The sequence below is a fragment of the Chelonoidis abingdonii genome, chromosome 6 (assembly GCF_003597395.2).
Source record: "Chelonoidis abingdonii isolate Lonesome George chromosome 6, CheloAbing_2.0, whole genome shotgun sequence".
Classification (NCBI taxonomy): Eukaryota; Metazoa; Chordata; order Testudines; family Testudinidae; genus Chelonoidis; species Chelonoidis abingdonii.
Window position 1 is genome coordinate 10,310,070 of NC_133774.1, and position 16,668 is coordinate 10,326,737.

General features: G+C 42.6%; 1 protein-coding gene across 2 annotated transcripts in view; it reads left to right on the forward strand.

Annotated features, from left to right (window-relative positions):
* Positions 1 to 292: 292 nt before the first annotated feature.
* Positions 293 to 16,668, forward strand: part of PIK3C3 (phosphatidylinositol 3-kinase catalytic subunit type 3) — a 128,706-nt gene continuing 112,330 nt past the window's right edge. The window contains exons 1-4 of one of the 2 annotated variants that reach the window (XM_032771736.2): positions 293 to 491; positions 2,592 to 2,780; positions 3,970 to 4,113; positions 6,185 to 6,314. In XM_032771736.2, coding sequence (XP_032627627.1) covers positions 424 to 491; positions 2,592 to 2,780; positions 3,970 to 4,113; positions 6,185 to 6,314 — 531 coding nt within the window. In that variant the 5' untranslated portion in view covers positions 293 to 423. The remainder of the gene's footprint in view (positions 492 to 2,591; positions 2,781 to 3,969; positions 4,114 to 6,184; positions 6,315 to 16,668) is intronic. The other variant, XM_032771735.2, reaches the window with a different exon arrangement.

Genomic DNA, 16,668 nt, shown 5'->3' on the forward strand with positions numbered 1-16,668 from the left:
GGACAGCTGTCTCAATGCAGGAGCAACCCTGGGAAAACCTGGACAGGTGGCACCCTAGTCAGAACAGAAAGCAGCCATCTTGGTTATAATACTATGGGAACAGCCATCTAGACTGGGCTGGCGCAAGGAGGCAGCCATCTTGGCGTCCGTCGCATGGGGGGAGCCATCTTGCTTTTCAATACCACGGGGCAGCCATCTTAGTGAAGACATTGGAGGGCGCGGCCATCTTGGTTATCGCACTCACACGGGGCGGCCATCTTGGTAAAGAACTGATGCCGGGGCGGCGGCAGCTGTTCCGGTCTGCGTCGCCGGCGTCCCCCTAAGCAAGATGGCGGCAGAGCATGCTGGGATTGGCGGAGCCGCCGGGGTCAGGGGTGCTGACTGAAGGCTCGGGCCGCTGCAGCGGGGTCCCCCGGAGCAGCCATGGGGGAGGCCGAGAAGTTCTATTACGTGTATAGCTGCGACCTGGACATCAACGTGCAGCTGAAGATGTGAGTGAGGAGAGGGGCGGCGGGACAGGGCTCGCCCCCCCCCTTGGGACTGTCCCTCTCCTCCCCTGCTGGGGGGCGGTGGAGGACTCAGGGCTACCCTCCACCCCTCGCTGGGGGGGACTCGGGGCTATTCCGCCCCCCCCCCCCGACTGAGGGGGAGGTAGGATCTTTCCTTTCGGGGGTGGTAGGTGAGGTGGACGCAGCCCATCATGGAGACAGTGGGGCTGTGGGGGAAGGGCTGGGTTAGGGCTCCCCTCGGGTGGGGGGCTGGGCCCAGGGTTTGCCCTGTCCCCATACGGGGTCGGAACGGGGCAGTGGAAGGAGCCGGGGGGGGGGGGGCGTGGCCCTGCACCTGCAAAGGGGGCTCTGTTCATTCACAGGGGGCCTGGCGCTGGGTTTGTGTCCGATTGCAATGAAGCAGGGGGCCCCACGGACTTGCCCCGCTCTTATCCTGCGGGTCTCTTAGCTGGGAAAGTCATGCTCAGCCCAGTCAGTTTCACCTTCAGGGTCTCAATGCGGCAGCAGGGTTGGATGTCAGGTGCTGCTGGGTAATAGCCGCTGGCTCAAAACTGTCTGGTTTTCTTCAGAAAACCATAGAATTGTTTCTTTGGGGTTAGGTCTTAACCTGGTAAAAGCGCTGTCTGAAGAGGTCAGCAAATAAAGGTGCATTATTAGCTTAATAGTACTGTGCCTGATAACCTGCTTGTGTCACCATTAACAGTTAATATTAGAAAGGGGACAAAATCTCTCCCCCCACCCAAAAAAAATCTTGTTCACCTTGTTCGTTTGATAAAACTGCACATTCGGTATAGACAGTCAGGCCTGGATGCTGAAAACCAGTGGGTCTCAAACTTTTTGTACTGGTGACCCCTTTCACAAAGCAAGCCTCTGAGTGTGACCCCCCCCCCAATAAATTAAACATGCTTTTTATATATTTAACACAATTATAAATGCTGGAGGCAAAGCAGGGTTTGGGGTGAAGGTTGACAGCAACCCCCCCCATGTAATAACCTCGTGAACCCCTGAGGGGTCCCAACCCCCAGTTTGAGAACACCTGCTGTAAACACTTAAGTATGTTCATAACTTAGGCTTGGGCTGCACTACAGAGTTAGGTCACTGTAAGGCACCTTAGTTCAACCTAGTTCTGTCTGTGTCTACACTAAAATGCTGCTTCCACTGAAGTTAGTGGCCTGCTACACCAACATAATAACTCCACCTCCATGAGAGGCATGGCGCTTATGTCAGTGTAGTTAGGGCAATGCAGTGTCCATGTAGACACTGCCTTACTCTCCTTGGTTGTCATTTTTGTCAGTTTCATGGCTACCTTTGGCTCAGAGCTGTAGTGTGGGGCTCACAGTTCCAGCTAAAACTGACAAGAATGGGCTCCCTTCTTTGAAAATGAGCAGGCACTGGGCTCACAGCTGTCCCTCCTCCCCTAGCTGTTAGTCTGGTGCAGGGCTCACAGCTGGGGACCCCAGCCTGGGGTGACAGCCCTAGTTTTAAGCCTAGGGGCTGAATTTCACAGCAGGGAGCATACCAGCAAGGAAATTGACATTCTTGTCTGTTTCACAGCTGCAGCTGTGAGTCCCATACTGCCCCTAGTGAAACTAACAAGAATGTGAAGTGCATTGTTGGTAGGCTCCCTGCTGTAAAATTGAGCCCACATGGGGTTCACAGCTCTGGCTGTCACACTGGGGCAGGTTGGGGGCTCCAGCAGGGAGCCCCACAATGCCCCACTTCAGTCAGTGGTAGAAACTGCACTGATTTCTCTAACATACATCATACATTACATTAAATAATCAATTTTTTAAAAAATAGGCTAAATTCATTGATCACTTCACTGAATTTCTGAATCCTTCTCACATAGTTAGATGACATTTCTCTCTGAAAAATAGTAATCCAGTACAATTAATGATTGCAAGACAAAGATAGCCAGCCTCTGTGCTTAATAATTTCAGTAAAAATCCCATTCCACTCCCCAGTACTGTGTGTATTTAAAATGAAGTTGGCATTTACTGTTAATACATATGAACTTGGCAGAACTGGGTTACTTAAATTTCTGGTTTAATGACACTTTTTTTTTTTTTTTTTTTAATTTAGAGGAAGTCTGGAAGGGAAAAGAGAACAGAAGAGTTACAAAGCTGTTTTGGAAGACCCTATGCTGAAGTTCTCAGGATTATACCAGGAGACCTGTTCTGACTTGTATGTAACTTGCCAAGTGTTTGCAGAAGGGAAACCTCTTGCTCTTCCAGTTAGGACTTCCTACAAAGCTTTTAGCACTAGATGGAAGTAAGTGACTACATTGTATTTCATATACATCTTAGGTACTTGGACACTGAACTACATTTAATATATGTTGTGACTTTTCCAGAATTTACAAATTATAAAAGAGAAACTATGAATCAATAGTCTGGGGATATTTTCTTCACATTCTTGATTCTTAATATAATTTGTACTGTGGTAGTGCCTAGGAATTCCTTCAGAGCTCCATTGTGCTGAGTACAGTACACACACATAATCAAAGGATACTCTTTACCTCAACGAGCTTACAATCCTGACATATGGCTAGAGAGCAAGTGGAGAAAAACAAATGAAGTGTGAGGAGATGAGAGATCAGGCAAAGGAACAGCTTATACAGGAAGTTAGGCTAGATTATCATAATGGGCCCTTCTGGCCATAAAATCTCTGCAAAGGCAAGATGAACAGTGATTTGATTGGTTGGTATAACAAGTAGCATACATGTTTTATTTGCTAGGAATCCAAGCATTATATCCTGTTGTGGTACAAGGGAAATGTCCAAATGTATCTCATTTTCAAATCATAACTACATAGTGGAAACTGTGTCAAGCAAAGCAATTTCCATTCGCTTATGGGGAAAAGGGCATAAATCCTCATTTGTGTCCTGCTTGAAATATCTTGTTCAGTGAAACAGTTTAGAGAAGCCAAAAATTCTGTATTTCAGATAGCTTTGTTTTACAGATCCTAATATATCTTTGTAATTATCAGTTATAAAGGAAATTTTAAGAGTGACAATTGATGTTTTTTAATTTGATTTTTTCAGATTAGCATCCCTAGCGTTTAATAATTATTATTGTTAGTGAAGTAACTTTCGTTAGCTATTTTTTGAAGCATGACTAAAATGTGTGTATTTGTGCCTTTTTTCTATTCAGTTGGTTAAGGATGGCTGAGTTGCATTTTTTTTATTTATTTATTTATTTATTTATTTTGGTCTGGGCCTGTAAATGTTCATGACAATTCTCATCAAGAGAGTTCAGTTATGAATTTTGAATATGTTCTCTTTGACTCTGATCCTGCAGACACTTCCATGTGTGTAAGTATGTACAGGGCCAGAGCCCAAGTGAACATATTCAGTCATTCCTTCAAAGTTTAAATATTAGGGAAAAATACATGTATGGACTATAAAATAGAACAATTTGAAATATGAAGCTCATAACTAACAGTGAGTTTCTCTTTTCAGTTGGAATGAATGGCTAAAATTGCCTGTGAAGTATCCTGACTTGCCCCGTAATGCACAAGTGGCTCTGACAATTTGGGATGTGTATGGGCCAGGTAAAGCAGTTCCAGTAGGGGGAACAACAGTCTCGCTGTTTGGAAAATATGGGTATGTTTCTTTTCTTTGCATGGTATCATAAAATAATAGTTTGAACTGCAGTTGTGCACAGTAATAAGACTCAGTGGTCATATTAGGGAGTGATGCACTGATGTAGCTACATTGTTGCAATGGTATAAAGCAGTGCTTGTACCAGGGCCGCCCAGAGCGTTCAGGGGACCTGGGGCAAAGCAGGGGAGCTGCAGCGCTTGTACTCACCCGGGAGGCCCTTCAGTTGCTCCGTATCTTTGGCAGCCCTGAAGGTCCCCCCCCCCGGCTGAAATGCCGCCGAAGACTCAGTGACTGAAGGGCCTCCTGCTGCCGAAATGCCGCTGTAGACCCGGACCACCGCTGGGCCAGGGCTTGAGGGACCCCTGCGGGGTCTGCGGCAAATTGGCCCACTCCCCACCCCCTCCTGGTTGGCCCTGGTTTGTACAGGTGTGACTTGCCCTGCTTTGCACTCATGCAACTGATCTGTCCTGGGGTGTTGCAAAGATATAGCTATTTTGGTTCAAATGTCCCTAAACGAGACAAGCCTTTAGAGTGAAAGTTCTGAAAGCTCCTAATTTTTAAAATTGCAAGTCCTGAGACCACTTCAAATTATGTACTCCAGTAGGTTCATATATTAGCAACTATCTGCACTGCATGTTTATATAGGTGTGGAAATATGTGCTTAGTTTGAAGTGTGAACAGATCATCAACATTTGACTGGCATGTGCTCTTTAAGTGTTGTGATGACATTGATAAGCACCAGTACACTTGTCTCAACCAGAGGTTATTGTGAAATAAGGACTAGTCTTTTTTGTTTTTGTTTAAAAGGAAAAGAAATGCAAAATACCTGTCTATGCAGTATTAGTATAAGGCAGGGGTCAGCAGCCTTTCAGAAGTGCTGTGCCGAATCTTCATTTATTCACTCTAATTTAAGGTTTTGTGTGCCAGTGATACATTTTAACCTTTTTAGAAGGTCTCTTTCTATAAGTCTATAATATATAACTAAACTATTGTTGTATGTAAAGTAAATAAGGCTTTTAAAAGGTTTAAGAAGCTTCATTTAAAAATAAATTAAAATGCAGAGCTCCCTGGACTGGTGGCCAGGACCCAGGTAGTCAGAGTGCCACTGAAAATCAGCTTGGGTGCTACCTTCGGCACCCGTGCTATAGGTTGCCTACCCCTGGTATAAGGTAAAGGTAAAGGTAATTCAGGAAGAGTGGGATTGTCAAAGGTGCCTAAGGGAACTAGACAACCAACTGTGACTGACAAACAGTGAGAGTTCTGTACCTAATTCCCTTAGGAGTCGGTTAAAAATCCCAGCTGAAATGCAGAGAGTCAACCCATATATGCCAGGAGTCTGGGTTTTGGGTATGCATTGGTAGGTGGTTCTGGCCTAGCTAGCTTTGTTGTGCTCATCATCGTGGAACCTTACTCAGAGCAGCTCTTAAGGTCTGGGAAACATGAAGAAGATCTCTGTGTAAGATCCAGATTTGTGTCTCTCACCAACAGAAGTTGATCCAATAAGATATTATTTCACTCACCTTATCTCTCTAATATCCTGGGACTGACATGGTTACAACAACACTACATGCAACATTTTGTGCAAATGACATTGGGGGGTTCCATATTTGTCTTTACGGACTTTCAGAGCAAATTTGTTCAGTTTACAAGTTAAAAAAAAAAAAAAAAGATTTGTTCCTAAGTGCTTGCTTTTTAAAGTCAGCAACATAATCTGTAAAACAGGTGGGCATTCTTACTGCCTCATGCATCGTCACTGGTAATAAAAACTGAAGGCCAAGTCCTGCCTTCAGTTTACACTGTCAATTCTCAGAGTCAGTGGGATGGCACGATTTTTTTTTCAATTATGATGACTATAATCTTGTTCATTTATTTTTAAACTGTACGGGTCACTGAAAATGAAGGCCACCTAAGATATGAGTTACCATGCACTTTGCAGTTCAGTTAAATAATGCATGGCAGTGTGATTCTGAAAGTTTGGCAAAAGGAATGTGGGGGTACTATCATTGTATTTTGGATACTGATACCTGTGGTATTTGCAACGTACTAAAGTGGTGCTGCATCTTTCTTATAGTATGTTTCGTCAAGGAATGCATGATTTGAAAGTCTGGCCCAATGTAGAAGCTGATGGCTCAGAGCCCACCAAAACTCCTGGGAGGACCAGCAGCACTCTCTCAGAAGATCAGATGAGCCGATTGGCTAAGGTAACATAACAGTTGTTCAGTTAAGTCTTTAGGGTTGCTTGCATCTGTAATATAGAAGCCCGGTATGGAAGACCTGCTTTAAATACCATTTTGTGACATTGGTTATCATGCTTTAAAGATATTTACCTTCTCATTTAACTATAAAGGATTATTGGTGCACTGTAGCATTTCTCTATATAAACTATAGGTCAAAGTATAAAAGTTAATATCTGCTCACATCATACTAAACATCCCAGTCTTCTGTAAGGAATTTATGTGCATTCCTTGAAAGTGCTCAAGGGAGACCAAATGCTGAACTCTTCAGTTTTAAAAAGAATTATTTTAATGAGCTTGTATTTTAAGAGATTTCAATGTAGCTTCTGTAGCCATTTTTCAGTAGTGGTCTTCTAAATATGAAAACCGTAAGCCACATCTACACTACAAACTTTGTTCTATGCAAGTTACTTTGGCAGAAAGATGCCCCAGTTTATATATTGCTTGTGCGTGTGCATGTTTGTGTCCTTGCATCAGCACTGTGCTTGCTCACCCAGAGCGTTTATGTTGATGCATAGTGCAGTGCAGTTTGAGTAGGTATCCCAGTGTAACAGGCCACTGTCTTTTGGGAAGTTTGGTCAAAGCAAGGCAGGGCCGAAACAAGTTGCACAGCGGTAACTGGGAGCAAGGAATTAACTTCCCAGGATGCAACTGTCTTAATCCAGGTCATCTATATCGCATAATTTTTTCAAAATCCAATGAACTCTCATGGTTCTCCTCATTATCTGTCGTGTCTGACAGAGGCATGGAGCCTGCACATGGTCCTAGGTGTTGCAAGCAAGGATGCATGATTCTCTGGTATTTGCAGAGCCACAAGAATAATGCAATCCTGAAGATTTTTCAGAGGACAGATTGCTGTGGAACGTGGCGAGAACCAGTTCAAGGTTGTTGTTGATGGTCATGGAGCAGCTGCAGGTGGTAGAATGCTGCTTATGGGCCTGAGAAACAAACACTGACTGGTGGGACTGCATTGTAATGCAGGCTTGAGATGATGAGCAGTGGCTGCAAAACTTTGCAAGGCCACATTCTTGGATCTGTGCACCTTGCTTGTCCCAGATCTCCGGCCTAGGGACACCAGAACGAGAGCTTCACTGACAGTGGAGAAGCGAGTGGCGATTACACTGTGGAAACTCGCAATGCTAGATTGCTACCAAAAGCCGCTGTGGGGGCCATTGTCATGAAAGTGTGCAGGGTCATTAATTGCTTCTGCTACGCAGGACTGTGACTCTTGGCAATGTGCAGGACATAATAGGTGGATTTGCAGTAGTGGGTCCCTGAACTGCAGTGGAGTGGTAGACGGCGCACACATCCCCGTTTTGGCACCAGAGCCCCTTGCCAGAGAATACATCAACAGCTCTGTTTTTGTATGGCTTTGCAAGCTTTGGTGGATCACCAGGGATGCTTCACTGAGATCAATATGGTCTAGTCAGGGAAGTCACGTGATGCTTGCCTCCTTGAGAACACAGGACTGTTCAGAAAGCTACAAACAAAGGCGTACTTTTCTCAACTACTGGATTACCATTGGCGGTGTTGAAATATCAGTAGTGATACTGGGGGACCCAGCTTACCCGTTGTTTCCCTGGCTTATGAAGCTGTACACCGGCCACCTCGGCAACATCAAGGAAAAGCTCAGCAGGTGCAGAATGACAGCTGACTATGCTTTTAGTGGATTTAAGGAATGCTGGCATTGTTTATTCAAGAGATTGAATCTCAGTGAGAAAAATAGCTTGATGGTTATAGTTGTCTGCTGTGTCCTGTGTAATATCTGTGAAGCGAAGGGGGAAAAGTTGACATTTCTGTGGCTGGTTCATAGCTGTCCTTGCACAACCTCTTCTCACCATTGGCCCAGGAGAGCCAATACTTCCTGCCTACTCCAAACTGCAGTGTATCTGGAGCATGTAGCTGCATGGTCAGCTAGGCAGTTGTGCACAACACTGGTGAGCTGCTTACATGTGCTTGCAAGACTGGACAAGTAGGAAAGGGCATTTCAAAAATTTGAGGGATTTTCAAGGGACGAGAGACCTTCTGAATGATGTGAGCCCTGGGCAGTGGAGCTCACAACTGAGGCCAGAGTGGTCAGTCTCGGGCATCATGGGATAGCTGCTAGAGAACTGTTAAGGTTGACAAAGATAGCACAGTGTCTATGCTTGTGCTGCATCAACCTCAGTATATTGACCATGGCTCCACACTACTTGGAGAGGTGATACTACTATGTCTGTTTAATAGGGTGCTTACGTCAGTGGAAGACAAATTTAGGTGCAGACATGTGCACAGCTACGTTGATTCAAGGTGGCTTAGTGTCCTAAGTTTTGTAGCATAGATCAGGCTTTACTCTTCAGATCAGTAATGGTTCGTTCTAGTATAACATTAAGACTATTTTTAGGTGGAAATTGCAAGAAGAGATATTAGATGTTAGCACTTCTTTGGTGACTCAGTGATATTAATGTCAATTTTGTGCAGAAACAAAGTTTCACTGCCAGAGGATAATGGAATATACTTTTCTTTTGCCTCAAAGCTTGTCTTGAAGAAACCCTGACCATAAAGTGGTCAGTCTGCGTTCAGTCATGAACCATTTTGTTGAATAGCCTATCACTCCACCTTCTTGTAGCAAATGTAGGCCATGCTGACTTAATAGTTGAATTATTTTAATTAATAGACTTAGGTCAGATTTAAAAACTTGGTGATTGTCTCCTGGCTTTTCAAGGCAGCCAGATGCCTTTATAATTGTGCAAGGAAAGTTTGTGATAGGGAAGTTCCAGTGCTATAAATCTTTCCTCTTCTAGAGATTTATGATGGCAATAAAATAACTTTCATTTAAACTCTGTGTACCTTGAGTTTCTAATAGAAAGCTCATTATAATCTGCTCATTTATAGCCAACAGGTCACTATAACATGAGCAAGGTTGAATTTCAAGAGCCGTAAGAGGATACTCTGATCCACAGAAGCTTGAGATGCTGCTTTTTTTTGTTGTTGTAATGGTTTTCTTTTTGGAATGGGAACAAAAGCAATATAATTACTGTCTGACAACCTTAATACTAATTATGTTTAGAATCAACACTATATAGCCTTCTGTTGAACATATTCCTCTTTGGATTTCTAGGAATATTGACTGAGTATGGAATATTTCATCAAGTCTTGAGGTTTTTTTGTGTTGCATTGAGGAGGCCGTTCCATTGTGTTTAGATTTAGTGTAGGAAGAAACTAAATGCATATGATCTTAATTTTCTGTTTTAGTGTGGTGAATTGTTTTAATGTAGTGAAATGTTGTACTCCTTTATTCCTGCATTTGCATCTAAAAGGTTTTGTTTTTCACAACACTTAGGACTAGTTTAGTTTGGCGTTTTTCTTTTTATGTTGGCATAGCTTCTTCTGTACTCAGCTGACATGCTTTGTGCCAACCGCTTTGTCCCCCTTCCTGCTCACACGAGGACAAGTTCCACATACATAAGGAAGCCAAAACATTGGCAGTAAACAGCTCTGCACCCTCCAGGATGTGCTGGAGAGCACTGACCCTGAAGATTTACAGATGTTTGCAGGAGGTTTTTTTTTTTCATCAAATGATCTTAGAAAGTCTGCAGTGAATGAGGTCAGCAAGAGATTTTGTGGCTAGCAGACCAGGCGGCATTTTTTCCACCTGACTGTCTTTAAGGTGTACTGGGTTGTGCCTATTTTCTTATGAACTTCCGAGAACTTGGAGAAGAACAGGACTCCTCTCTGGCAATTTTTGACAATTAAAAAACCCACCAAAACAAACAAAACACTTAAAGAATATCTCACCCAACAGGCAAAAATTAAGGTTGCAGACTAATATGGGCATTGTGAGTACACATTACTTTTCAAGAATGTTAGACATAAGTGTTATAAATCTAAGAAACACAGGAGACAAGGCTGCACTTTTCAAACAAGGCACCCAAGCTACGTGAACTCTACCTTCTTAACAATGTCCTGGCAAAACAAACCCGTGCTACTTCCTTGTTCCATAATAAACAGTGTTGGTACTTGTGACCAAAAACTACAATGTTGTGTACTTAATTGCTCAGTGGTTATGCTGCTTTATGGCTAACTTTGAAACCATACGGAGAGCACTCAAAATAACTTTTACGAAGTCCTGATTTATGAATAGCACACAGAAGGCAATCATTCCCCATCTTCTAGCAAAGGCCCAATCTGCTCAGGTGCTGAGGGCAATCAGCCTCTCATAGTCAGTGTTTAACAGTTCAGATACCAACTCTATATTTTTCCCCTCTGGCAGTCGTTTATCCAGTTGTCACGCAGTTCATGTGCCTCAATATACAAAATTCATATTTCTCCCCATCTGTGGTGTAGCATTGTAACTCCAGTCGGCTACCAAGAGGGCAATTTTTTCCACCAAATGAAGCTGCTATTTATCTTTTATTTTTGGAATAACAGATTGCCTTTCTCACCCTCCTGTTCAATTGTGCTTAGATTCAGCCTTGCAGTGGCAGAGGTAGATTGGTGCTTTGCTCCTGTAACTTTACCTATTGTACCTGCTATGAATTCAATTGACTAGGATTTCTGGATGGTGGAAAAGAGTTCTCACTCACTCAGGTGTGCCCTAGGCAAATGGATTAATTTGTGCTATGGCATTCTTAAATTCAAGCAGCTGCTTGAGTAAAACAAACTTTCAGTGGTTCTTGTAACCTATTTAGCAGTTAATGAGCAATTAGTGATCTAGTATTGCTGTATGTAAAAGAGAATTTGAATATTTGTTAAAATGAGCAATTAATAGTGTTGGTTAAATGTAGGCATAGTATCTGTTTACGCTGTGTTCCAAAGTCATCCTCATTGACTTCTATAATACGTTTCCAGTTAAAGTACTGGACTGATTTATGATCATCTATGATGGTCTTATGATGATGATTGATTGTCTGACACTGGAGACCAGGCTGAAATCCTCCAAATGAATTATTACTTTAAAAAAAATACAGCTGGAGGAGCTGCTTTCTATTTGAAGGAAAATCCTTTTTATTTCTTGACACTTTTTTGACCAGCAATTCGTTGATCCACATGAAGAATTCAGTCATGCTCGTATAGGTTTTGGACATTGTTGAAACTCCCATTCTGCTGTGGAAAGAAAATGTTTCATATATAACCTTCTCAGGTTGCTGAAACCATGGCAAGCGTTCAGTTTAGTAATGGAGTGCCATATCATCACACTAACGTGAAATGTTTGAAAGTTGCTTCAGAAACTGTCAACATGGCTGAAAGCTGTGAAGTTACCCTCCCAGGGGATTGTTGGCAAAATAAGCTCCATTCCCTACCCTCAGTAATCGGTATTCAGAGAGTGGAACATTTTAGTGCTCTGTTTAATAGTAATGACATTAGGACATTACAATTAAATAATTCTACCTTAGGAGTGATAGGTTGGTTTATTGCTTTAAAATGAAAGCTTTGCTGCTAAATTATCACTTTTTCCACTTTCACTCCCCTCTACCCACATTGCTGCTCCTATCAACTGAATGAAATTGCCTGATCATGCCACCACCTTGTTCTTAATAACATCAGTGAAAGCATTGAATTCTTCAGGGTAAGCTAGAATTCATCTTCCATTTTCATCTAAAGAGAACATGTTTCTTATTTCACAACATTCGGTGGCCTTTCTAATTGTTTATTTTAATCCGTTTGTGTATTCCCAGAGACCAACATTGTTTCTGACAGGGTAAATGTGTGTGGACATCCTGTATTCTGGTTTATATTGATAATCAGGGATTTATTGTGGGGAAGGAAAGTGGAGAACCAAATTGGATCATTAGGATTACATTTAACCTGCTATAATGAATGATCTGTTACCTTATGCAACATTGATGTATGCCTTTTACTTCACCTTTTGGCCCAAAGGAAAATTAGTGTGGCTACTCTACAGATTTAGATACTCTGCTTTCAGGTAGAATAGGCACAAGACAGTAGGAAGCAGTTTTGCATGGGTTGAAGTAATTGACTAGATCAGTGATGCTCAGACCACAGTGGTTCAGGAGACAAATTAGGAATCAAGATTACCCAAAAGAGCCACAGTAGTGTGAATTCATTGTTTCATTTATTATATATTCATATTTAAACAGTATGACGGGGAAAATACTTAGTTTATATATAAATTACAATGACTGACAAAGTATTATTATTTTATCAACTACAATTGGTTAATAACAGTAAAAGCATCCTGATTGGTTAATCACTTAAGTTGACAATTAAATCAGTGTTTTAGTGATTGTGTCTCCTGTGGCTCTTTGCAGCACATTGAAGATCCACTTGCAGCTCCCGGGTCTCAGTATCACTGGACTAGATGCTTTTGTGGTGAAGGGGTACAGTACAGAGCATTTGGTGCTTGGTGGGTGTAGCCATGACGCACACTGCCCCAGTAGTGCCCCTAGGAGATGACCTACTGAGCTACATCTGTTTGGAAATCCCAGCAGTGGTTTATTGTCAGCCCAGGGAGGCTTTCACCACTGGGAAATAATCAAATATGAATGAACTTGGTTAGAATCTTAAAAGAAGGTTTGTCTATATTTGGAGAGAAAGGGGTTTTGCTCTAAAATCCGGGACAGGAGGATCCAAAGACAGAAAGGCATCTCTCTAGTTAAGGCCCTACCAAATTCACGGTCCATTTTGGTCAATTTCACAGTCATAGAATTTTAATAATTGTAATGTCATGATTTCAGCTATTTAAATCTGAAATTTCACGGTGTTGTAATTGTAGGGTTTGTGACCCCAAAGGGAGTTTTAGGGAGGTTGCAAGGTTGTTATAGGGGGAGTTGCAGTACTGCTACCCTTACTTCTGTGCTGTTGTTGTTGGTGGAGCTGCCTTCAGAGCTGGGTAGCTGGAGAGCAGCAGCTGCTGGCTGAGAGTCCAGCTCTGAAGGCTGAGCCTCTGACAGCAGCAGCACAGAGGTAAGGATGGCATGATATGGTATTGCCATCCTTACTTATGCGTTGCTACCTTCAGAGCTGGGCCCTCAGTCAGTAGCTGCCCCTTTCTGGCCACCCAGCTCTGAAGGCAGCACAGAAGTAAGGGTGGCAATTCTGTGCCCCCTAAAATAGCCTTGTGACCCCTCCAACCCCCAGAAGTCCCTTTTTGGGTCAGGACCACCAATTTGAGAAATACTAGTCTCTCCTGTGAAATCTGTATAGGATAGAATAAAAGCACATAAAAGACCAGATTTCATAGTCTGTGACATGTTTTTCATGGCCATAAATTTGGGAGGGCCCTATCTGTAATGCTTGTCTTCACAGACTTGTTTGGAGGAAGGGACATGTGAAGGGAAAGTTACAAGAGAGTATTAGTTTTGATAATAGTGATTTGGTTGTAGAAGTACCCAGTACAAAATTAAACTTGAAACCTCAGAGCTGGCTCTGTTTTTTTCCCCCTTAATCTGTGTCTTCTCTAAACTTTCTTTTTAGCTGCTCAGGCGGTGGCTGCGCAACATAGAATTTTCCCTTCCGCAGTTCCTTTTCTGTGATTCTAGATGGTTAGCAGATGAATTCTATAAAAGAAAATTTAGCCTGAGATTTACCAGGTAAAAATTAGTAACTGCAGTTTACTAACCTAGGTCATGACATTTCAGCTTCTGAGAATTAAATTAAAAAAGTTGCTGTCTGTGACTTATCAAATGCTTGTAACTTAGGTTAGGTTATATTGGAGTCCAGAGCCTCAAAATAATGTCAAGTAAATCAGCTGCCTTAAGAACATGAACTTGTACCAATGTGTGTCAGGTTATGTTTCTAATATTCCCGTGGAAAAGGTTTCAGAACAGAGGGCGTCAGAAGCCTGAGGCCAGTCTTCAATTTGACTGGTTTAAAATGGCTGATTGTTTAGAGGTCAAGCTGTAAACAATGAAGATAAATTTCATAGCTGTTTTTTCCTTACTATTGGATAGCTGTATGATAGGATTTTCAGTGTTCAGTTTCAATACTCGTGAAAGGAAGAACTAACTACTGACTAGAATCACTGACTGTGGACAGGTATGATTCAGACTTTCCTACAGACATTCTATTAAACCTCAATTCTAGATTGCAGTATCCCTACCATTCCATTCTTAGGTTCCTTCTAACCACTTCAGCATATCATGCTGATTTTATATACAGAGTTTGTGAAATGGACAAATATCAAAGAAGGGAATGTTGTACTCATTTTCATGAGGATCCTGGCCTAGATTTGGATCTAGATCTGTTGCAATGAAAGGCTAGTACAAAAAGTAACTTCAGTACCAGCTCATTCAAATGTATATAGCAGCATTGCTTAGTGTATTTGGCATATGCATCAGCCTTGGTATCAGTTTCTGACATCAGGCCAAAAGTTAATAAGTGTTTGATCTGATGTGAAATGAGTTAGTGAGTCGTTTTGTTGAGTACCTAGAGATCAGACATCTGTCACAAAAAATAATTGACAGACCGTAGCATAGAAACCAAAGTTTGGATTTATAATCATGTAGATAAGTGCCATTCATTCCACCCCTTATGTATTCTACAGCAGTGATCCTCAACCAGGGGACTGGGGGTCTGTGAGCAGATTTCAGGGAGTCTGTCAAGCATGGCTGGTGTTAGACTTGCTAGGGCCCAGGGCAGAAAGCCAAAGCCCTGCTGTGCAGGACTGCAGCCTGGGACCCAAGCCCTACCACCTATGGCTAAAGCCGAAGACTGAGCAACTTAGCTTTGTGATGCTCCTTGTGGCATGGGACCCTGGGCAGTTGCCCTACTTGCTATCTCCTAACTCCTGTTATGGCTTTTATATGCAGAAAAACAGTTCTTGTGGCACAGCTGGGCCATGGAGCTTCTGTAGCATGTTGGGGAAGGGGGCTTAGAAAGAAAAAGGCTGAGAACCCCTGTTCTAGGGGAAAGTGTAGAGATGCTCGTGGGAGAAGAAAGCTATCAAAGCTGGCATTGCTGGTGGAGCGATGGGGACAATTGACACAATAATAGAGTGGCTGGATAGGGAGAGGTTAAAATGCTTGGCCTTAAGGCAAGGACAAACAGCTTGTACTTGTTGCAATAAAGGCTGATATCGGGCTACTGAGCCAGCCTTAGTACCATGGGGAATAGGATGACTTTTTCCCCAGTGGTTATCAAATGTACTTTTCTGTACAGACCTGCAGCATCATTGTGAAGAAGAAAGACCAGTGTAGTGTCCTCGACACCTACATAGTATCATGGTAGAAATGCTGAGACCTCCTTCCTGCAGTGGCTAGAGTAGTAGTCCCTAACGAAGTGCCTGCAGGTGCAGTGGCACCCGCCAGGGCATCTGTGTGCCCATGTACTGGCCAGCAGACAAGCATCCACCGAAATGCCGCTGAAAAATGGCGTCATCAAGAGATGCTGCTGCCGAAATGCTGCTGATTTTCGGTGGCATTTCGGTGGCGACATCTCTTGACGACGCTACTTCGGCATTTCAGTGGCAATGCCTCTTGACGTTGCCGCTTCTTGGCGGCGTTTTGGCGGATGCTAGTCTGGCGGTCACGGTCCTCGGTGGCTCGTCTTCCGGCACCTGCCACCTGGAAAAGGTTGGGGACCACTGGACTAGAGTGAGCGCTTTCAGCGGCTATTCAAAGCATTTTAGAGACTTAGTAAATTCTAATGTTTTGTCTATCCCAGGATTTTTTTTAGTATCTCCAGGAAATTCAGCTTTTATGAAGACTTTTGCTAGATAATTGATTCTGCCATGTAAAGAGTAAAAGAGTTTGAGATGCAGAATCATGATCAAAGCTACTTGTACAAAACAAAACCCACAAGTTGTTTGATGCAAATGTATTTCTTCTGCAGTATTGCGATGTACTTTCATGGTGTAGTGGAACGCAATTTTTTCCTCAGATTCCTAAGTAAAATCCTGGTTATCATTTAATATTAGATTGGTTACCAGTGTCTGAGGCTGTCAAAAACTTTTAGCTTTGTCCAGAGATCTATGATAGCAAGTGTACTGAATTAAGTTTTTAGATGGAGTGAAGTTGCTGTGTTGGTCCCAGGATATTACAGAGAGCAGGTGGGTGAAAAGAAATATCTTTTATTGGACCAACAGGACTTGGTCCAATAAAACCGTACCCACCTTGTCTATCTAAATGAGTTTTTGCCAAGCTAAATTGAACCCTAAAAAGCTGCTAATTTATATTCTGGAAAGTGTAATTTCTTTGCTGAAGCAATGGCTTAAAAAAAAGGAAGAAAAAAAAGTGAGGAATAGTCTTCAAGAATCTACTGATCTTTTCAGAAGCTTAACTAAAACAGTCGTAAGGCAAACATCTCTTGACTAAATTATATTAGATCCTCATGTAAATGTGAAAATAATTTAGAAGTACTATGCTCAAGGTCTCATTATGCG